This window comes from Paroedura picta, chromosome 7 (assembly GCF_049243985.1).
Source record: "Paroedura picta isolate Pp20150507F chromosome 7, Ppicta_v3.0, whole genome shotgun sequence".
Taxonomy (NCBI): domain Eukaryota; kingdom Metazoa; phylum Chordata; class Lepidosauria; order Squamata; family Gekkonidae; genus Paroedura; species Paroedura picta.
The window spans coordinates 105,846,826-105,869,952 of NC_135375.1; the positions used below are offsets into that span (position 1 = coordinate 105,846,826).

At 45.8% G+C, this 23,127-nt stretch overlaps 1 protein-coding gene across 1 annotated transcript in view; it reads right to left on the reverse strand.

Annotated features, from left to right (window-relative positions):
• The window catches only part of NELFA (negative elongation factor complex member A), a 43,547-nt gene extending 21,740 nt beyond the window's left edge, over positions 1-21,807 (reverse strand). The window contains exons 1-4 of the mRNA XM_077345926.1: positions 21,440-21,807; positions 6,761-6,932; positions 3,367-3,528; positions 1,839-1,928 (exon numbers count right to left, since the gene is read on the reverse strand). Coding sequence (XP_077202041.1) covers positions 1,839-1,928; positions 3,367-3,528; positions 6,761-6,932; positions 21,440-21,691 — 676 coding nt within the window. The 5' untranslated portion in view covers positions 21,692-21,807. The remainder of the gene's footprint in view (positions 1-1,838; positions 1,929-3,366; positions 3,529-6,760; positions 6,933-21,439) is intronic.
• Positions 21,808-23,127: the final 1,320 nt, after the last annotated feature.

A 23,127-nucleotide genomic window follows, 5' to 3' on the forward strand; every position in this document is an offset into this window, starting at 1 on the left:
ACTACGATGAATAATATGTACTGTTGCTTTATGCGTCACTTTAATGACATTTCTGCATGGTTTAACATGTCGAGATGATATTTAGGCTTTGTTTCAGATTTCCACAGCCCTTATCCCATTACACGATTTATCAGATACCCCACTGACCCACTCTGTCATTTGCCTTGAAATGCAATGAGAAAGACAGACTACAGATCACGTAAATAAATAAATAAAAGCCATTTCTTCCGAGGGAGAGACTGAAGCACAAGAAGAAGCCATTACAACGTTCTGTACCAATGGCTGCCATTTGAGAGCAGCGGGAGTGGTGAGACTGCTGGAGGGAAACCAAGGGATACGGTCAACTTCAAGGTGATTCTTCAAAACAACCCAGGATGATGTATTTATTATTATTATTATTATTATTAGATTTATATCCCGCCACTCCATTGCGGCTCGTTTGATCATCCTCTCCTCTACATTGCCTTCCAAACAACCCTGTGAAGGAAGTTAGGCTGAGAGAATGATGGATCCAAGCTCACCTGCTAAGTTTCATGGCCAAGTGACGATCTGGACCTTTCAGATTCTAGTCCACACTTTCCCAACCAGGGGCTTATGAAACCCTTCTTGATGGCCTGGAAGGGTTGCCCAAATGGTGGGAGTTAATTTCCGATGCATTTTTAAGTTTGTTAAACATTTATTGGGTGATATGACCATATATGGTCATGTTGACACGCCCCCCCCCTTCCCAAAATGGCCAATGAAGCGGGGGGCCTGGGTGTGTGTATACACAGCTATGCTTCCCAACAATATTCTGCACAATCATGTCACTTCTGAGCTTTCTTGAATAATATTGCAGGGGTTTCTCAATGTTAAAAAAAGTTGAGAAAGGCTGTTTTAGTCTGACAATTTTAGCCATGATGCCTGCCAAATGATGTTGGGCCAGTGTCTCTCAACCAAACCTGCTTCACAGAGTTATGATCAGGGCAACTGTTGCTCTTTAGGGAAAGAGCAGAATCATTCTGTCTGTCTGTCTCTCTCTTAATCAGTAATGGATTGATTCTATTGGCTGATTAAGATCAGCAACCCCTGTCTACCCCCCCGGGGGTGACATTACAGGGGGATCTGGTTGTGGGTTTTCCACCATTATGTCTTGGACTCTCTGTATATGGACTGTTGTGCATTTTATAGATTATTGGATTGTTTTAGGAGGTAATTTTAGTGGGGTTTTTATGCACGTTTTGTAACCCACTATGAGCCTCTTGGGTCTGGCGGGCTAGAAATTTAATAAATAATAATAATAATAAATACTATTATAATCAGTATTGTGTATTCAGATTGTTTTCCCCAGAAAACTCCTGGTGAAAAGAAGGAAGGCTTTCCTGATAGACCATTCCATAGACATACCCTGTAGGTGAACATTTGACCGCAACAACCTGTAATATTACCTATGCGGTCTGGAAATCATCACTGGTGTTGTTTGATGTCAAGTCACAGCCGACTTATGGCCAGCCCTGTAGGGTTTTCAAGGCAAGAGACGTTCAGAGGTTGGCTTGCCATTGACTACCTTTATGTGTCATGACCCTGATGTCCTCTATCAGGACCAAAACACTGCTTTGCTTCCGAGATTTGAGGAGATTAAGCTAGCTGGGGCTATTCAGGACAAGGCAAGGTCAGGCACTAGATGTTTTAAATTAAAAACCAGGATACTCATTATTACAGGTAATATAAGCACACCGGGGGCAGCGGGATTCAGTGCGATTCTTGTACATGCATTCCTAAAAATAACAGCTTTATGCACGAATTGTGCCTATGCATAAAACGCTCCTTTAATAACAACAAAATAAATAAAATCCTACTTGTGGTGTCTATTTTTTTGACTAGCCCCCTTCCTTTGGCATGGAAAGGCACCCCAGCCGTCTTCTTGAACTGTTGAGCGGTTTCAGTGGCTAGAAGAAAGAGAATAACAATCAGTACTCAGCTGGAAAGATAACCTACAACCAACGCGTTAACAGACCAGTTCCATGAACATGGAAACCTACCCAGAAAGACCACAATACTCAGGGACTCAGTGAATCCGCACTGAGAGTTAGAGTGTGTGCCAAGTGTAATGTAGTCCAGGGGTGATCAAACTGTGGCCCTCTACATGTCAAAAGATTACAATTCCCATGAGCCCCTGCCAGCATTCACTGGCACGGGCTCATGGGAACTGTAGTCGATGGATATCTGGAGGGCCACAGTTTGACCGCCCCTGGACTAGTCCTAGGGAGTCTGCAGGAATATTCCTGGAGATCTGGGGATGGGATGGGTGTAGGGGGAGAAGGAACCTCAATAGAGTAAAATGCCACAGAATCTACTCTCCAAAGCAGCCCTTTCCTCCAGAATTAATCATTGTTGTCTAGGGAGCAGTTAAAACTCCAGGATATCTCCAGGTCCCACCTGAAGTTTGGCAGCCCTAGGAGCTTGACATAGATGTATTCTTATTTATAGCTACTAGGCCTCAATGACTGACACGGTTCCAAATGTTCACTGTGCACACAACAGAAGATAGAGCTCCTGACGAAGCAGGAATGCCAACAGGTCAGGAAAACAATATCCATTGGAATGCCCTCTTCTGCATATCTCAGGGAAATGAAGGACTTCTCTTGTTCATCTTCCCCTTTTGTTTTTCAGGCCTCTTCCTCAAATATAGAGGAGGGCAGGGAAAAGTTCCTGTTGGCAGCAGAAGGGAGGACCCGCAGTAATGGGTTTAAACTACGTGGAGAACGAGATCAACTAGGTAAAAGGGAAAAACTGTTCACAGTCCGAGTGGTTCAGCAGTGGAATGGGCTGACTCCCCCTCACTGACAGTCTTCACTGACAGGTGGGGAGCTCCCCCTCACTGACAGTCTTCAAGCAGCGGTTGGACAGCTACTTATCCTGGATGCTTGAGGCTGATCCTGCATTGAGCAGGGGTGGACTGGATGGCCCCTTCCCACTCTAGGATTCTATTGTTCTAGTTCAGCCATGGAATGGGCTGCCTAAGGAGGTGGTGAGCTCCCCCTCACTGACAGTCTTCAAGCAGTGGCTGGACAGCTACTTATCCTGGATTCTTGAGCAGGGGCTGGGGGTAGACTAGATAGCCTCTTCCAATTCTAGGATTGTGCTGCCTGCTACCACTGTGACCAATTGGGGTTGTACAAATTCAATGGGATTCCCATTTCAATAGTTCTGAATCAAGATTTCAGGCTATAGAAGTACATCCTAATTTATCAACATCCTTGTCTAATTTTTAATTTAAACCTGATGCTGTTTATTTGTATTTTTGTTTTTTATAAATACATCCAAATTGCATTCAGAGGCACCCCACGCTTTTGTGTTTATAAAGATACCTGGCCCAAGACTTACACTTCTGCAAGAGCTCAGCCCGCAGAGTGGCGCTTTTTGGTTTCCGTTTCAGCTGGAAATGCTTCACCGGGGGAGTCAGTGGTCCGGCCAACGTGGTCAAGGCATTTTTGTTTAAGTACTGGCATTCTAACGGCAACATTGCAGAAGTTTCACATTCACTCACTGTGCACAAATTAAGATACGTGGGAAATAAGTTCTCATATCAACTCTCAATAAGAAAAAAGGGCTTTACATTTTGAGTAAGTAACTCAACATTTCTTCAAAAAAATACTTTTAAGACATAAAGACAACATGCTTGGGCCCGTGATCGGAAAAGCCCTCCCTCTTTACGTTCAAATTAAAGCAAGTATGTTTGATTCATCCATGGAGACAGATCCAAGATTCTGCAGCAACAAGAAAAAGCAAAAGTCCATACCACCTCAAGGACTAACAAAAGCTGAGTCCACCTATCCTTATAAGTTGGAGAGTGGAGTGATTTTAGATGCCGAATGACAACAGACATAATTACCAGTTGCAATTCAGCTGAACTGCAGCTGAGAAGAATGCTTGTAACAATGCATCCACCTGGACTGAATCGGGACATAGGTTTTCTGTCTCATTACCAATGTAGGTTTCCCCAGGCTTTTAACCCCTCTGCATGTCACACCTAATCAATTCATGGCTGCTACTGTCATTCTGAAAATCTGAAGTCGCTGTGCTTTCCAAGATATTAAGAACAAATGGACTCACATACTAGCTCTATCTGAAGAAGTGAGCAGGGCCAGAAATTTCAAGGCGCTCCTGGACTCTCATTCACCCAGCCCAACTCATGTAGGCTTGCAAGTTTTGGGGAAGTCACTTCTGCCAAGCCAGTGTGGCGCATATGTGGCTCTACTAGTCCTTATGTGCAATACTTCAGCACGCCCTTTGCAGAACTAGCTCGATGTGCAGCTCTGTATCTCCCTTCAATAACTTCAAAACTGCAACCACTTGTTCTTGCAGCCTCAGGAGAAGACACTTGAAGACAGCCAAAAACTCCAGATAACCAACATATGGGAGAGTGGGTGGACCGAGATGGAACAAAACAGCTCGAACAACATCTGACCAGTAAGATTCAGAATTGGGCCATGGCGGGGTCAAATGAGCTGTGCTCTTGGTCACTTGACCACATGAAGCTGCCTTCTACCAAATCAGACCCTGGAACCACCCAAATCAATGCAGTCTATTCAGACTGACAAGAGCCCTCCAGGATCTCAGGTCAGAGGTCTCTCACATTCTCACTCCCCAATCCTTTTAAGTGGAGATGCCAGGGATTGAACCTGGGACATCCTGCATGCCAAACAGATGCTTTACCGGTCCTTGCCTGTAATCTGCTTGGCTTTGGTGATAAATAACTAATGGGCTTATGTAACTGCACTTTTGCAAAATTGTGTAGGTAAAATCAACAGATGGTATTATCATAACCTTTAAAGTTATGTCCCTCAAGAGGAGCAGTTCACCACGTGATGACCTCCCTCTTGCCTGGGTACCACGGACAGTTCTCCATGGGTGGCTTCCTGCTTGTTGCCAATTCAGGGTTTACTTATTTACAAGCTTCACTGATATCCCACCTTTCCCCTCAGTGGCAGACCCTGGGACTCCGGGCACAGCCATCCTACAGGGTGGCAGCCAAGAAAGAAGGCATCTGATGTCCAATGCCAGTGCCCTGCTGCCCCACAGCTGCAGTGCCCGGCATGTACCTTGCTGAACTGACATAGGGTCATTCGCCGTCCAGTCTCAGCCCAACAAGCGTTCAGTGGAGATGCTGCTCTCATGAGCAAGGAAGGATTATGCAGATGTGGAACTGGTGTGAGCAAACCAGAATTTGTTTCTGTGAGGTTATAGGAAATTCCTATGTTGCCTGCAGAGGGCTAAGGGTTTTGCGGCAAACCTCAAGTTTGCTAGAGGGGCCAGAAGAAAGAAAACCAATGATTTTTATGTTGAGACCGAATATTATGGAGAATGATGATGTTGGCACAGTCAGACTCTGCTCCCCAACCCGCCCAGCAATGTCTTCTGTGGCACATGCCTAGAACCTGCTGCAACCCCACATGGCTTTGCCTCCTTGTGCCAAAGCCAGGACCTCACTGTACAGGAGTCTGCTCTTGAAAACAACTTGGCTCTCCAGCTGGTACAGAAAACAGCAGTCAGATTATTATCGCGTTAGGCAGAGTGTGCACGTTACATTCATTCTGCAGCCACTCCCCTGGCTATTGGTTAGGATCTGTGTACCTACAGAGTCCTTTGTGGCCTAGGACTCTCATGTCTGCAGAGTTAGCTCTCGCCACACGGCTTGCTATGAGAGTCCAACTCATCTGTTCAAAGCCTTCTGGAGGGGCCACCCAGCAAATAGGCAAAATCGCCAGCTGCCCTTTTCCCAGGACTTCTTGGTTATGGCTCCCATGCGGAAGAATGTCCTAGGAGAAGAGGCCAGGTGGACATCCACACTTTTATCATTCTGCAGAATGTGAAACTGAGTTACTCGAAAGGGCATTTTTGTACAGCTAGTAAGACTGTACTTAATAGCAGTGGAATTGTATTTATTGTCAATATTATGTGGTTTTTCTTGTATCGTTTTCTAATTTGCAATGCAGCCCTGTTACATTATTTATAATATACAATATTTCCTCCAAATCTTGTAATTCCTGTGTTATTAGATTATACTGCGTTTTTAGTCCAATGTGTTGCAATGTTGTCCAGGTCAGGCTAGATTCTGGAGATTTTAAAGGTGTGTGGGAGGGATCATTTGGGCACGGAATTGGAGTCACTGTGAGTAGGCAGATAATCGTGCAGGGGGTTGGACTAGATGACCTTAGAGGTACCTTCCAACTCTATGATTCAATGTATTGTACGGTTGTTTCCAAATTGTTTTTAGCTGTAATCCATGCATCTCAGTGAAAAAGACAAACTATAAGTCAGGGGTCCCCAATCTTTTTGACTCTGTGGGCACCTTTGTAATTCTGATAGTCTTCTGGGTACAACAACAAAATAGCTGCTGAGAGAGGTGGAGCCAGACGTGAAATGGCTGCTGCAACCTATCTTCATTTACTCAGCAACGATCCTTGAGGCATGGTGGCAGCTGCAGCTGAATGAATGTCTGTCTGCTTTTTTAAAATGCAGTCAATCAAATCTCCAGTGACCAATCAGAAACCTTGTCAGGCAAAAGCCTCCCCTGGCACCACCCACTTTCTAAAAAACACTCTACAGGTTCCATGGAAGGCGACTGTGGGTGCCATGGTGCCCATGAGCGCTGCCTTGGGGACCCCTGCAATAAATGAAATGAGTAACCCCACTTATATGATGACACAAGATTGCACCCTGGGCTATTATTTACTAAGCATATAAAATACAAGATTTTACACAAAAGGGCACTTACCTTTATCTCGCAATTCACTTAAAATATCCTGAACATTGGGGTTCTGCTCTTCTAGCTCAAGGTTTAGGGAGCCAGTATCTGGAAAGGATTTTAAAATATCAGCTACCATTAAGACCCAGGGGTCTGAATCCAAGGTAGCGAGCTGGATAATGTCACTCAGTGCAACTTTCATCTAACGAGAAAGAGGGGAAGAAAAAAAAATCAAGAGTGGCAGGTTCAAAGGAAATCAAGAGCTGGTTTCTGAAAACTTTACTCAACTTGTTAAGTCTGTAACAGTTTCACTTCCAACATCCTTGAAGGGTCCGTATCACAAAAAACACCTCATTGCGAAATTACCGATTCATTTCTAGGTGTAGCTGAGCGCTCCAGTGGAGCTTTGAGCACTGCAGATTGAGCCTAAGAAGATCCATGGGCAACGGAAATATTTTACATCTTGATGGATGAGTTGGCCGTGTTGCATCTCAAGAATATTTGACACCACTTATTCCCACAGGTGAACATCTGTGTGAGTAAGGTCCATTCTGTGCATGATTAGTTTTATGTATGTAAAGGTATCCCCTGTTCGAGCACTGGTCATGTCTGACCCTTGGGGTGACACCCTCCACCGTTTTCATGGCAGACTTAATATGGCGTCGTTTGCCAGTGCCTTCCCCAGTCTTTACCGTTTACCCCCCAAGCAGCAAGCTGGGTACTCATTTTACCGACCTCGGAAGGATGGAAGGCTGAGTCAACTGGCTGCTGGGATCGAACTCCCAGCCTCGTGGGCAGAGCTTCAGACAGGATGTCTGCTGCCTTACCACCCTGCGCCACAAGAGTTTTATGTATATCTTGTCTAATTAATGGAGTGCTTGGTTTGAAGTGTACCACTGAGGACGACTTAGTGTCAAGCAGTGTTTGGCATTGGTTCTTGCATATGGAGACAATATGTACCACTCACCTGAATGGGCATTTATCTTTATATTGCAATTAGGTACTTGTATGCTGAACCATAGGACTGTTTTACATGACATTTTAGCACTTCTGATATTATTAAATTACATTTGATATATTGTACATCTTCACTACGTGCAATAGGTAGATTTTACTTTCTTGTCCTGTGTTGCCCACCGGCATCAAATAAATACATAATTACAAAACAAGCTAGGTAATTGGCTCCAACAGAGAAGGGACTCATGGGAATTGTAGTCCATGGACATCTGTTAAACACAGGAAATGGCATGTTTTGACAGGGGTAGTCAAACTGCGGCCCTCCAGATGTCAATGGACTACAATTCCCATGAGCCCCTGCCAGCAAAGGCTGGCAGTGGCTCATGGGAATTGTAGTCCATGGACATCTGGAGGGCCGCAGTTTGACTACCCCTGTTTTAGAATGTCAAAGTTTTGTTTTGTTTTAGAGAAATTGCTTCAAAAACCTCTAGCCTACTGTTTCTGATGCATGAACTGCACTCAGGCACCCACACAAAAATTAGGGTAGGTGCTTCAGGCTCTCTAACTAATGAAATTGCAGTAAGGAAAGGGGTAAAGCAAGGGTGTGTACTAGCCCCTCTGCTTTTCAATATTTATATCAACGATATAGTTCAAAGACTATCGGGCCCAGAATTTGTACCCCCTTCTGTCGGTCAGCAAAAGGTCTCTATCCTGCTTTATGCAGATGACATGGTCCTGGTTTCCCTTACAAGAGTTGGTCTGAAAAAGCTACTTAACAACTTGGGTACTTATTGTAAGGAAGAGTCCCTTTCCATTAACTACACAAAAACAAAAGTTATGGTTTTTAGGAAAAGACCTAAAAAATTTATCTGGAGTATAAACAATATTCCTATAGAACAGTGTAGTACATTTAAATATCTTGGGATCACTTACAGTGAGACCCTAAACTGGAATGCCCACCTTGCAACTATAAAGGCCTCTGGTCTAAAAATCATTGGAGCCATTCTGAGATTTTATTATACCAGGGGAGGGTTTCTAGTTGACCCAGCTCTAAAGCTCTTTGCAGCCAAGGTCATTCCTCACCTACTATATGGCATTGACATCTGGGGCTGGAAAGAACAAACAATCAATAGCTTGGAGCCCATTCAGAACTTTTTCTTCAGACGTATCCTGGCTCTTCCAAAAGGGTCCCCTGCAGCCCTGATGAGGGCAGAGCTTGGTTTTCCCTCACTCAAAGCCCGTGCCCACTTAGCTATTCTGAAATCTTGGAAGAAAGACATCTCAACCAAATTAGATTCTTTAAACCATCAAAGTTTTAAGCTCTTATTGAGCAAGGACAGGACTCGGTCTGATTTTTTTAGCTCCATCCTTTCACGCTATACCATACCAGATGACTTACTGCATACATCAGCCAATATTTCTGATTTACGTGATTGGGTGTTCAAAGCTGACTCTCTGATCGACCACTCTTCAATACAGCTATCACAAGCAGCCCCATGGTATAAAACAATTAAAAAAGACCATTCCAGAGCATCATATTTAGTAAATATAACGACACGTAATCTTAGAATGGCCCTAACATCTTTGCGGTTTGAAATGATGCCATCAGCCATGCTCTCTGGGCGATATCTCCGAATACCCACAGCCCAACGCCTGTGCATATGTGGAAATCCATCTGTGGAGGACCTGCCCCACTATGTCTTGGCTTGTCCCCTGTACTCCGAACCCAGGGGCAAATTCCTTGCCAAGCTATTACCAAACTCTCACCCTATTTCTGATTTTAACAAAGTCACCTATCTGTTATCAGATGTCGACCCCTATATCTCTTATAGGGTGGCACTTTTTGCTCTGGCTGCCAGGAAGATTCGAGCTAATGCATTTTTACAGGAGCCTCCACCTTGATACACCATTTTATCTCTTTTATTGTAACTTAGTAGTCCATGTTTACATTTTTAGGTACACAATATTGGAGAAATATTGTTTTATTTGTTTATATTTGTGCCATATTGTTTTAATTGTGTTTTGTAATGGCCTTTGGCTACATACAATAAATGTTATCGTATCGTATCTCTAGCCAGTAGCATCCCCTACCTTGACCTTTTAGAGATAATCTGCCTAGTACTGAACCAAACATAACCAAGTTCCTTTGTTGGAGGAAGTGCGCATGAACACAAAAGCTCACACCCTGAATAAAACTTTGTTGGCCTTAAAGGTGCCTGGCAGGCCTCAAATTTTGTTAAAGAAGACAAAAGACATTTCGGACCAGCAGCGGTCACCACCAGAACAGCAATGAAATTTAACCTTTTCGGTAGCTCAATTGCTTTCGCAAACGTGTTGTGCCTCAGTTAATAGAACTGGCAGAGCAGGCCCACAATCTGGAGCTGTTTGGAAATGTTTCATTTCCACCCAAATTCTAAAATGGCTGGGAAAGAAATGAGAATGCTACGAGTTACTCAAAGCTGAGCGAGGAGCCATCCACAGCGAACCGCTGGAACGGAGGTTCCTTTACAATGTGCTGCACATCGTGGGAGCACAAACCTTTGGCATCAAATTTGAGAGCCCAAAGAGGCAACATCAAGGGGCAACCAACGGCTGAGAAATAAGGTCAATGCCTTTCTGAATCCGTTCCCCAGAGAGCACTTCAGACAAGCAATCCCAACTGACTGCGGATCCCTGGCCCTAAAGAAATATCCTTGGCCTCAACCAGAGCCAGGGCCTTCTTGGCCCTGGATCCCGCCTGGTGGAATGAGCTCCCCAAGGAGTTCAGGGGCCTGAAGGAGCCCCCCCACCAGCCTTAAGGTCGAGGCCAAGCAGGAACCCTGCTATACGCCAAACCGGCCACCCTCCCCTCTCCCTGCTCCTCAATATAGTTGCCTCCTGTTATATCACATCGACAGGCCAGCAGCAGGCAGCAATTTTTAAAATTTTTCAACTCTAATCAAATTTTATGCAGATTTATTATGTACGGTTTAATTGCTTGAAATGTCCGTATGTTCGTTTCGTTGTCCGCTGTCCCGAGTTGGCCAGTCCAAGAGGGGTGTAATTAACTAGTTACCTAACCAATCCATCAACCAACCAACTAAACTAGCTAACTAACAGTGCCAGTTGGTGGGGCCCTACCTTTTTCTGATTACCACACCAAATTTTAAGTATACCGATGGTCCTAAATTAATTATTATTAATACTAAATATCATACTAATGTTCTGCACAGAGGAAAGAAGAACTTCTCATAAATACAGGACCAGAGACAACCTGACGGATAACAACGATGGGGATGGGAGCTCTCAACTGCGGGAAGTGGGGAGAGCCAACATCATTTTGGATGGCATTAACAGCTGCAGTGTATCCAAGAAATGACTGTCTCCATGGGGAAAAAAAATACTTCTAAGTATTTGGACTATAGTAGTTGTGAGAACCAAGCTGGAGTTATTTTCTAGGGCCAGCTGCAGTTTCCAGATTGTCCCTAAGGGCAACCCCATGTAAGGCAATCTACGATGAAGGATCAGCAAGCCAGATCAGTTGCCTGGAGGTAGGAAGACAACTTCCTAACTAAATGTAGGTAGGGGGAAAAAAACATTTTCACGGTCAAGGGCCTGTTTCTCCAACAGGATTCCAGGAACCAGCCAAGAGACAACGTCAGGAGAAAGCCTTGGACCTCCAGAGGAACTGGCTGGCCACTGTGTAAGACAGGATGCTGGACTAGATAAGACAGCTGATGAGATCTAGCAAGACTCTTGTTGTGGTCTTCAGACTCCCAAACTCTTAACTGAGTCTTTCAGAGAAAGTTGCACATCAATAATAGAAAGGACAGTCCTGCTCAAAATAATGAACAGTCAGAATCACCCCTGTCCTATCTGGATTTGGCTTCACTATATTGCAGGGGTAGTCAAAATGCGGGCCTTCAGATGTCCATGGACTACAATTCCCATGAGCCCCTGCCAGTTTGACTACCCCTGCTGTATTGCCTGTCAGCCATTGGGCAACGGCACTCAGGTATCTGGCCAGGGCAAGGACAGCCACAGTGGTTGGTTTATTCAAAGCACTAGGCAGCCAGCAGGGTGTCACGACCTCATAAGAATCATAGAGTTGGAAGAGACCTCAAGGGTCATCTAGTCCAACCCCCTGCACTATGCAGGAAACTCACAACCCTATCACTCATCTACTGTAACCTGCCACCCCCTTGAACCTTCACAGAATCAGCCTCTCTGACAGATACCTATCCAGCCTCTGTTTAAAAATCTCCAAAGATGGAGACCCACCACCTCCCGAGGAAGCCTGTTCCACTGAGGAACCGCTCTAACTGTCAGGAACTTATTCCTGCTGTTGAGACAGAATTTCATTAAGGAGCATTTGAACAACATGGGCGTTCATACCCAGCCTTGTGACGCCCAAAATGTCACCTCCCAGGGGAACGAAGGCAAATATGGAACGCTCCAAGGTGAGGTTACTGATTTACCCTATGAGTCAGGACAACAAGAAAGCACAAAAGCAAAGGCTGCTAAAACAAGGTGCAGAGGAAGTAAGGAGATATACAGGTGATTTTGTCAACAGTCTCCAAATGCTCAGAACTGTTTTGGAACAGGTGGGTGGGTGGAATCTACAGCTGCTGCACTGCCGGTCCTGCGGCTGCCGCTGCTTTAAAAGGTGGCTTTTACATCCAACTTGGCAGCTAAATGCATCAACCTACAGCCCAGGCAACTAGCCTTCTTGATCCCCCCCCCCCCCGAGCAGAGCAGTCCACATCCTGAGCAGAATATAACCGCCGAAATCTTTCCAATGGGCAATGACTGTGAGCGGCTCTTGTGTTAATAAGCGGCCAGGCATGCGCACGGCTTTGAGGGAATACCCGGCTCAGGGCATTCTTCCCTTCACCACGCAGCACAACACTTCATCAGAGCTAGGTTAAGCAATTCACTCATTCCAGCAATGGAAAATCCATTCAGAAGACCTTTAGGCATGTATTGATAGGGGTACTTTTAGCCTGCTTTGCTCTGCTCAGTGCAGATTACGGCAGTTTATGGTATGAGAAACCAGCAACAAACTGTACAATGCAACATATCTACCTCTCCTCACTGGATGAATAGGTGCACGACCTATCTCATGTAGATTAGAAAATGCACCTTGACCATTTATGGGAACTTCACTGCCTCAGCTCCCGTGCAGGAGCACAAATCAGGTACGGATGAGGTACATCGGGCCAAATGTTCCCCCATGTGGGTGCAGGAAGAGGTGGGGCAACCTGCCACAACTAAAACTCCAGCCTGCAGCTCGGCATGAAAGCTCCAGTGCATAAACGGTCCAAGAGAAGACAAAAGCACAAGCAGAATTGAAGGCTACACAGAGTGTCCTCGTGTCAACAGAAACATTTTGTTCCATCAGTGGAGTTATACTCTGCTAAATCCGCGAATGTCAGTGTTAAAAATAAAAAAATATATTTCAGTTCATTCTGCAATGAAAAACACTGTTTGGTTTTTCCTGTAATCTATTGACAGCGTAGGTTTCAAAAAGTTCTGTTGCAACTTCAAACCCTTTTGAAAAATCACATCTCAAGGGAAAATTAAACCTCTTGAGTAGATATACACACAGATAACCTTTGAAGTCAGTGAATTTAAGGGAGTGCAACGCAGCTTTGGATAGCGCTACAAGAAACCAAGCATTCAGGTGACAAATTTGCTTCGAGATGAAAAGCTAGATGGGTGACGCATAAAAAGCAGCCTCTCATTTATACAGCACTGCCACTGTTTACACACAATTGCTCATTACAACAGCCCTGTATGGAAGGCCACTATGATCCCTTTATTGCAGATGGCACAGTGGAGGCTGAGGCCATGGCCAAGGCGAGGTTTGCATGTATGCAAATCTCAGCTCAGGTGTCTCCCAAGAGCACCGAGTTCATTTTCTTACTCTGGCTCAGCTCGGTAAGGGACAGTTGGTTGATTTCTGCTCTGCATGTTTCTGTCACCCCGAAAATCCCCTGCTCTGCACCGGCTTTTCCTTGGATCTTGGCACAATACATGTTTCTACTCAGGTTAAAGCAATGTACATTTTTTTATGTAGGGGTTAAGAGCAGCAGCCATCCGAACCTTCGTACATGAAGCTGCCTTACATGGAATCAGACCTTGTCCATCCAAGTCAGAACCTGTCTACTCACACTGTCCGCAAGTCTCCGGCACCTTAGGCAGAGGTCCTTCCCATCACCTATGCCTTGGACCTTTCTAAAATGGAGATGCTGGGGATTGGACCTGGGACCTTCGGCATGCCAATGAGTGTCTCTGCCAGTGAGGCACAGCCCCGCCCCCTTAATCAGCATATCAAGTAATAGGATTGTGTACACTAACTGATGAAGGATGCATTTTATGCACAGATAAATAAATTTAGATTTAATAAGCATATCAGCACTGCATAGATTTTAATTGTCAGGTGGATTAGGAACAGTTCTTTCCCATGCCTTCAAATATTCCCAAGAATGTTCTACCTCTAGGTATGCAGTCTATGCTCCTGCCTTAGAGAAGTTTGGACATTCCTGTGAGCAAAGAGGCTGCTAAGTCATGAGTCCCCTAAGTTTTGTGCCGCCGCCATAAAAATCCAATGCTCTAAAGTAGCATAATTTTAAGTTCTATTTTATGATCTGTTCTAAATTGTATTATATTAAATGACCATAGTCTTTTGGTCTTTTATGTATTAACTTCACATAACTTGGTCTGAACTGAACTGAAATTGGATATTCCCATATTATAAATGGGAAACTGTGATGCCCATGCTCCCCACACACACACACACGTGTGCAATCACAACTCCTGGGACGTATTACTGTGGCTCAGCAACACAGTCCCCAGCCAACCGTGTATAAGGCAGTTTTTTCCAAATAGTATTTTATTTCATTGTAGAGCTTTCATCCTCATTGTGGCATCTGGGGGTGCCCTGCAGTTGGTGCCTGCTTGCTTCTTGAGTCTCGGGGATCAAGCCCCAAAAATCTCAAATGGAATTAAAAACAAGGAAGTAGCAGACAGCCTCATTATAGAATCATAAAGTTGGATGGGACCTCCAGAGTCATCTAGTCCAACCTCCTGCACAATGCAGGAACTCACAACTACCTGCCCACCTACAGTGACCTCAATTTCATGTCCAAGTAATCCCTCCATGAAAAATCTCCAGAATCCAGCCTGGCCTGGAGGGAATTCACCTACTATCCTACAGGGGCAATCAGCAACTCCCTGGGTATGCAAGGAAGGGCCACAAAAGACAAACACTGGAACATCCCTTCCTGCCCACCTACTCACCATCTACCTAAATTTAAAAAATCAGAATTTCTGTCAGATGGCTATCCAGCCTCTGCTTCAGGGGTAGTCAAACTGCGGCCCTCCAGATGTCCATGGACTACAATTCCCAAGAGCCCCCTGCCAGCATTCGCTGGCAGGGGGCTCATGGGAATTGTAGTTCATGGACATCTGGAGGGCCGCAGTTTGACTACCCCTGCTCTGCTTAAACGCATCCAAAGAAGGAGAACCTACCACCTCCCAAGGAAGCCTGTTCCACTGAGGAACTGCTCTGTCAGGAACTTCATCCAAATGATCAGCCGAAAACTCTTCTGAATTAATTTCAACCTCTTCCCTAGAGGAAATGAAAGCACACCACACCTCTTCCCCCAAATTATCGCAACTCCTGGCTTTGATTTCACTGTCTGAAAAGGGTGAGCGCCCACCTCACACGGTACCACCACTGCTCACATGGCCCTTTCAAAACACCACCAGAGCCCTCCCCTTACCCACAAAGCAAAGCCTCAATGGGCGGTGGAGGCAGAGCCACACGGTATAAAAATCTACAATGAAATAAATAAATGATCTCCTAGGAATAGATGCTCAATCAGCTGGTTCTACAATCTAACCTAAAGGTATCTGGGGGAAAAAACAAGGCCTCAATTCAAAGGATAGGAGCAGACTGGCAAAAAAAAAAAAAGACAAATAGAAAGGCATTCCCACTTCTCAAGCATGACAAAGAATTCCTGTTCCAAGAAGAATTCTCAGCAAACCGATCCAATGGTTGCTTCACCAGAAGTTCTGTTTTATTTATGTAGAAGAAATGAGTTAATTAAAGTCTGCATAAAATCACTGGTCCCCAAAACATTTAACCAATGATAACCATGCTTTGAGATCATCGAATCACGGAGTTGGGAGGACTCACCCAGGCCCTCTAGTCCCACCCCCTGCTCAATGCAGGATCAACCTAAAGTATCCAGGAGACGTCTCTGTCCAGCCGCTGCTTGAAGACCATCAGTGATCAAGACTGGCTACCATGTTGGTCTGTCTGTAGAAAAGACCAAGATTTCAGGAGTGCCTTTAAAACGAGCAAAACTTGTGCCAGGGGAGAAGCATTCTTGAGTCACTGCCCACTTCTGCAGATAGCTTCAGATCTGAAGAACTGAACAGTGACCCACAAAAGCTTATATCCTGCCACAAATTTTGTTCATCTTTTAAGGTGCTCCTGGACTCTTTTTAAAGTAGGCAAGACAGGATTTCCCCTTAAAAGCAGGACTACTCTGCCCTGTCTAAGGACGGGACGTAATTCAACAGGTGAAGACCCGTTAGCCGTGATACAAGTAAAATAATGATTTTCAAGCTGCCGATGGCAAATAACAGTTTATTCCACCGTAAAACAATTCCCCAAACATCCAAATCATCAAAACAAACTCCTAGGTATTTTTTTGTTTTCGGTATCTTCGTCAGTAATATAAGATACTCTTTAACTTTTTAATGACTGGACTCACTTCTAATGGTTTAGCCTTCCTCATTACAGAAATGGCAAACTGTTGCTGGGTTAATGGCTAAGTAAAGTTAGACGCCGAGGGCCTCCACACCTGCAAAAGTGGCCTGTGAAAGTATTGTCTTTCCACTGAACTTCCGCAAAATCTACAAAACAGCTTTTTGCAAAAGAGTTCATTAAAAACGCTACTCAAAGTGGACCATGTTATATTTAATGGCAGAAGTGAACGAAACACTATCAGGGAGAGTAAGACCTTGATTAGTTCTCTAAATGCAAGGAGGATTTAAATCCATCAGATGCAGGACACAAGGAGCAGCCACCCTTGAGCAATGTACGCATCACCTGCTAACTTGTAAAAACTGCTTCCAAGCACATCTCATTGCCCAAGCACACTCCAAGTCTGGTTAAAAAACACTGACACATTTTGCCATCACAGAGACTATCTAGGGCAGGGGCAAGATGGCAGGCTACTGGGACAGCTGGGCAGCATCGAAACGCTGGTGGGAGAGCCCTATCTGGCTCATTCCATCTTTCAAGCCAAAGATACTCGAAGGCCAGATTCAAGTCACGTTGTACGTGGGAGACCAATGCGGTTTTCAGGGGATGAGCTTTCAAGAGTCAAAGCTCCCTTCCATCAGATAGGAGGAATGGATGCCTGAGTCCTTAGGAACCAGGACTCCAAAGTACGATGCAGAAGGCAATCAGCTTAGAGGTATGATGCTGTCCTAAAGTGTTACCCATGCCTGGTTCCATCTGTGTCTTCTAAGGTCATGCATGCGCCGTAGTCATATTGCAGTTACAATTTAGCCCACGTACTCTTTCTGGAAGCGACAGAGCTGGGCCACAGGAACAGGATTCAATCAAAGGAAACGAAGGGCAGGCCCACCCACCCGCCCACCCTAGCCCTGGCTGCAGTTTCCTTAGGGTGTTAGTTAGCGTTCCGTGCTTTGAGCAATATGCCGCCACAACCATGGCTACTTGAGCTTGAGTGTATTTTGAAGCAACTTGCTCAAAACAAGACAAGCCGCCCAGCGGGACTCTTTCATCCTCCACTCAGCAGCAAAGAGATCAAAACAAAGCTCGCTAGTGCCCAAAGAGTTGCTTGGTTGATTCCCAGAGCTGCCAGTCCCATCAAGTGAGGCTGCCGTTGGCCAATCAAGATCAGCCCTTGCTACTCTGACCAGTCACCCTTTTTAGTGGAAATGTCTGGGAACCTCTGCATGCTCTGCCACTGGACAGTAACAGTCACCCCAGTATTCCACTAATCGGAACAAGGTTGACCACAGCTTTTGTGGATCGTTCTATCAGGACAGCTACTCAAATTTGCACCGTTCATGGAAACTGCTTAACTCTATGAGTGGTTGGCTATCACAGCCGTCTGAGTAGAGCACTGCTCCAAAGTCCCATGGGTCTCTCCTCCTAGCACAGCCTTTTTCAACATTTTGACCATGGAGGATCCCTGGAATAATTTCCAGGCTTTGGGGAACCCCAGAAGTGCTGTCAGCCCTCCATGCCAGCTTCTCCCCACCTTCCCCCTGGAACTGCCATGACACCAGCAGTGATGTCGCCCATACATTCCCACTGGATGCAACCAGCATTAGGAAGAGCCAATAAGATGAAATGAAAGGGGATGTTTTAGGTTGGCTCTGTGTATGGCCTATAAAGCAACAGGGGGAGCAGAGCCCAGTGATGTCTGCAGACATCCAAACTGACCCATAACATCTGCAGGTCCCCCCCACCCCAGACTGAGAGATCGAACCTACCAAGGGTGTGTCAAAGTTATTGTTGTCGAAATACTGTTCTAGTTGGTATGTTATTGCTGTTATATTGTTATATCGATACTGTTCCATGTAAATGTTCTGAAATGTTTTCTGTAAACCGCCCAGAGCCGTAGGGAAGGGCAGTATGTATGTACGTATGTACGTATAAATTCCGAGAAAGGCTGGGGAACCCTCAGGAAATCCCGGGTTGCAGGGAGTCCCTATCCTAGCAGCTATAGACCCTAAATGAGCAACCCTATCTGGAACAAGGCATTTCTAGGTGCACTAAAATTGAAATTTAAACACATCACAGTAAAGTTTTGCTGATCAATTACATTTTCAATTTCAGCAGCATGTCTGTGGTGCGCTCTAAATAAAGCATTAAGATTTGATTCAGCTGCACATCTCAACTGGGCCTATGATGCACCCCAAAATGAAGGAAGAGAGGCAGGAAGTGAGAGATGCACGCAAGAAATTAAACGGTAGCCTGAACATACAGGGACACAACAGGAAAAGTCACCTAGCCCTTGCTGGTTGCTGAGTTTCTCACAAAGAATCCCAAAGGTGCATAAATTTTGTCTCAAGGAGAGCGGAAACAGCTTTCTGCAAAAGTCAGTTTTACTGTTTAGATTTTGCTGCTGAAATCATGACATCCACAACCACGGGTCATTTCCTTTGAGCACAACCAAGTGTCTATAAACAGCATTTGCTGTTACAGATCAAACACAGATTTCTGCTATCTCTGGTTCTCAGCTGCCCATGCAAATTATTCAAGAGCAACTTCCACAAAGGCACAAGAAGTTCAACTGCAGTTGTGAACATTTCTCTAACCAAGAGAGGTCAACGAGTCCTCCTCAAAGGGGTTCTTAAGTGGACAGAAGAAAGTCCCACTGAAAGTCCCAAAACCCTAGCAGCGGTCTTTGTCAGCTCTGGAACAAAATTTAACTGGGCAACTGATAACCACCAAATTGATCAATATTCTCTTTTTAGCTACTTAGTCCACTTAAAGGCTAAGACCCCACAAGTCTCCAGCATGGGAGGACCACAACCTGGAAGCAAAAGTCCAGCCCCGCATCCCCTCACAGATGAACATTCCCTCCCATAAAGACAGTATCAGAGGGCAGCTGTGTTGGTCTGCGATCAAAGATCTAGATTCAAGTCCAGTATGATCTTAGAGACCACTCTTGGGAGGAGATGGCTAGAGTCTGATAGCAGGGACTCGGTTAATTACTCTTAACATTCCAGTTAGAAAGGGTATATCTGCCCGTCAATCTCCAATTTTGATATATTTCCTTCATTCTGTTTCCCCTCAGAATAATACCTCTCCCCCCCCCCCAAAAAAAACTAAGCTTGTTATTCCAGTGTGGCCTTTGCATCTGTTAAACGCCTTTATTATGCTGAATGCTGATTTGCTGCTCATCCTCTACCTATGTGTGTATAGACTGGCAATTTTCATTTCAATGTATCTAAAGCGTGCAGGAGCACAAGTGCTTATGCCCAGCAATGAACCTGGCTGGTCTTAAACGTGACAGAGGACTCAGCCTTTGTTCAGAGACCCAAAGCAGTGCAAGCAAACTAAATCTTATGCCCAGAATTAAACTTTGCTGGTCTTAAAGGTGCTACTATACTCATCAGAAATGAAGCTCACAGTGAAAAATTAATCTCCCAGAAGTTAGACACTGGTACAAACCTCCTTACGCATTTTTCGGCTCACAAGAAAGATTTATTCTACATAGACGCCATTAGACACGGATATATGTAACGAAGGCTCTAGTGAAGACTTTTGGTTGAGACTAGGCAATTACTGGATGTCAACTGGCTAATTTTTATTTGCACATTTTTGACTCATTTGGAACGACTTTAAATAATCGAGATTGAGCACTTTCAATACTTTTTCCTAGCTTTATTGCCTCTTTTTTTTTTTTTTGCATTGTTTACTACCTGCACCTTTTGCCTCAATAAAGCTTTGTTTCCCCATCTGGAGACTGGCAAACCTGAACTGGCCTCTTGGAGGGGAAGGAAAGCAAAGCTCCCCAACCTGGAAGACTTTCGTTTCTACGGAAAAATTTCATGAGCAAGAGCTCATGAAAGCTCTCATGGGAGGAAATGTTAAGATTGGGAGTGCGGGAGCACCTTTGAGGCCAACAAGATTGGGGGATGGGGGTGGTTCAAGCTTTCGAGCGTTGACGGCTAATTTCACACATGCAGGATAATGCGCTTTCAATGCACTTCAGACACTGTTTCAAAGTCGATTTTTCTATTTTGCACAGGAAAATCCAGCTGCAAGGGATTGCTAAAGCCTATCAGGAAAAGTGGGTGAAATGAGCCAAAAGCTCCTTTTGTCAGATACAAGCGAGAACAGAGATCCAAGTCTTTCTACCTTAATCAGAGAATTGGGGGGGGGGGGGGGTTTGGCTGGGATATCCAAAATCTCCACTCTGACCTGCCTGATCAAGGAAAAGTGCTTGGACTCTCCAAAATTCTTTATTGCTTCTTCAAAATGTTTGCATCAGTTGTTACTTCCTGGTGGGGCATGGAGATTTCCTGTGAGCGCAGCCCATCTCCAGGCAAGAGAGCACAGATTGGTCCTTGTAACAGAGGACAGGCAGAAATCAGAGCGCGTTTCCTCCTTTATGGCCCCAGTCCCCACATGGATCCAAGTCAAATTCTTACAACCGGTGCCAGACAGAGATCCAGGCCGGCCCCCCAGCGAAAAAGATACCGAAGCTGCTAAGGGATGGAGGAAGCCGCACAACTGTTTACACTGCCTAAATGTGGTGCCGCCTCTGTTCAGACACGCCACTCCGTGAAAGGTTAAAGAAGTTTTCTCTTACTCCCCCCCCCCCAATAAAAATATCATATTAGATTTCAGCCTGAATTTTGAATCTGGTGCAGAACCGTTTTTTAAAAAATGGGTGTTTTTTAAAACAGTTTCTGAACTCTCTCTACATATGTGTGGTATGTTTTACACGGCTGCATCGAATTGCCTTGCGTCTTTGAACGGCCAGACCAGATCTCAAAGGCTGTGTAGATCACAACCACCACAACAACAACAGCAGCAGCAACAACAACCGCTGCATTAGCCCTGCTCGCCCTTCCCGGCTGGGTCCCGGCCAGGCAAGGAGGGAGGGGGGCCGCGGCTGCTTGGGGGCTCCTGAGCGGCCTCCCGCGCGTCTCCAGAGATCCCCCGGCCGGGAGGTGGCTTCCCGTCCCCTCCCCTGCCCGGCTCACCTCGTCGACGGCGCGGCGGGGCAGGTGCAGCATGCCGAGCAGCAGCTTGAGCTTGACGGCCGACGAGAGGCCGTGGAAGCAGAGGCGGATGTTGTCGATGACGGCGGCCGTGAGGAGCGAGGCGATGCTGGGCGGCGCCCACAGCTCGTCCGGGGAGCCCAGCTTGTTGTGGAGCCACAGGCCGGTGTCGCTCTCGCGCATCGACGCCATCTTGGAGCGGAGCGGGAAAAAAGGGGGACTGTCGGCGGGCATTTTATGAAGACACCTAAGGGAAGGGGGGGAGGGAGGCCGAGGCCCCGGCCCCTCCGCCGGACGCCCCGCCCTCTCCGACACGCAACATGGCGCCGCCCTGGAGGCGGAGACCAGCGCGCCGGGCGGCGGGAGCGCTCGAAATGGCGGCGCCCTGCGGAGAAGGGGGCGGAGACGCGGCTCGCGCTTGCCGTACGCAAAGATGGCGCCTCTCCGCCGCAAAGGAGGGCGGGAGCTGCTGAGGTGGGCGGCTGTGAGGGAAATGTAGAATGGCTCGCGGGGGTGCTGGCTGGTCTTTCGTTGTCAACGTTTATTTATTTTATATTATTCGATTTGATTTACACCCTCCCAGCGGGCCGGCCTGGGGCAGCTGCCAACATAAGTCGTAAAAACATAAACAATGCAATGCAATTGATCAATGATGTCACTTAACATATTCTTAAAACCTTAAAAACCATAAACCAGGGGTAGTCAAACTGCGGACCTCCAGATGTCCATGGACTACAATTCCCAGGAGCCCCTGCCAGCATTCGCTGGCAGGGGCTCCTGGGAATTGTAGTCCATGGACATCTGGAGGGCCGCAATTTGACTACCCCTGCCATAAACTCTTCAAATCAACAGTTTGTTGGAATTGGATGATCTCAATGTTCAGCCCCATCAGTATCAGTGTATATTTATAATGGGGGTCCCCACCCCCCAATATTTATGACCATAGATAGTTTCTATCAAGGGATGACATTGCCTGTTGAAATTTTCACACATACCCCGCAGGGGTAGTCAAACTGTGGCCCTCCAGATGTCCATGGACTACAATTCCCAGGAATTGTAGTCTATGGACATCTGGAGGGCCACTGTTTGACTACCCCTGCCCCAGATTGTACTTGGAGGAGAAAAGTTTTGTAAATAATATCAAAAGTGTCTTGGGAAGGACTTCTATGGCCAGATGAAGATATTCTCCAAAAGAAAAGCACTTTGTGAAGACCGCACAGTGACAGAAGACGATTTCCCCACAAATGTGAGGATATGGGGGAAAGAGATTGGAGAAAAGCAAAGAGACTGGTGAGATTCAAATGGGCAGCCGTGCTGGTCTGAAGCAGCACAATAAAATCAGAGTCCAGTGGCACCTTTAAGACCAACAAAGTTTGATTCAGGGTGTGATTTTTCGAGTGCAAGCTCTGAGGAAGAGTGCCTGCACTCGAAAGCTCACGCCTTGAATCAATCTTTGTTGGTCTTAGAGGTGCTAATGTTCATGGCAGTGTGTGTGAGCTTTTGTGAGTCACTGCTCACTTCTTCAGGAGTGAGCAGTGACTCACAAAAGCTCATACCCTGCCACACAGTTTGCTCCTGGACTCTTGCTCTTGAGTCCCAGATGTGGTCATAAATCACCTCTCGTCCATCATGAAATCCATGCCCTATTGCTTGGCAAGACATCAATGGAG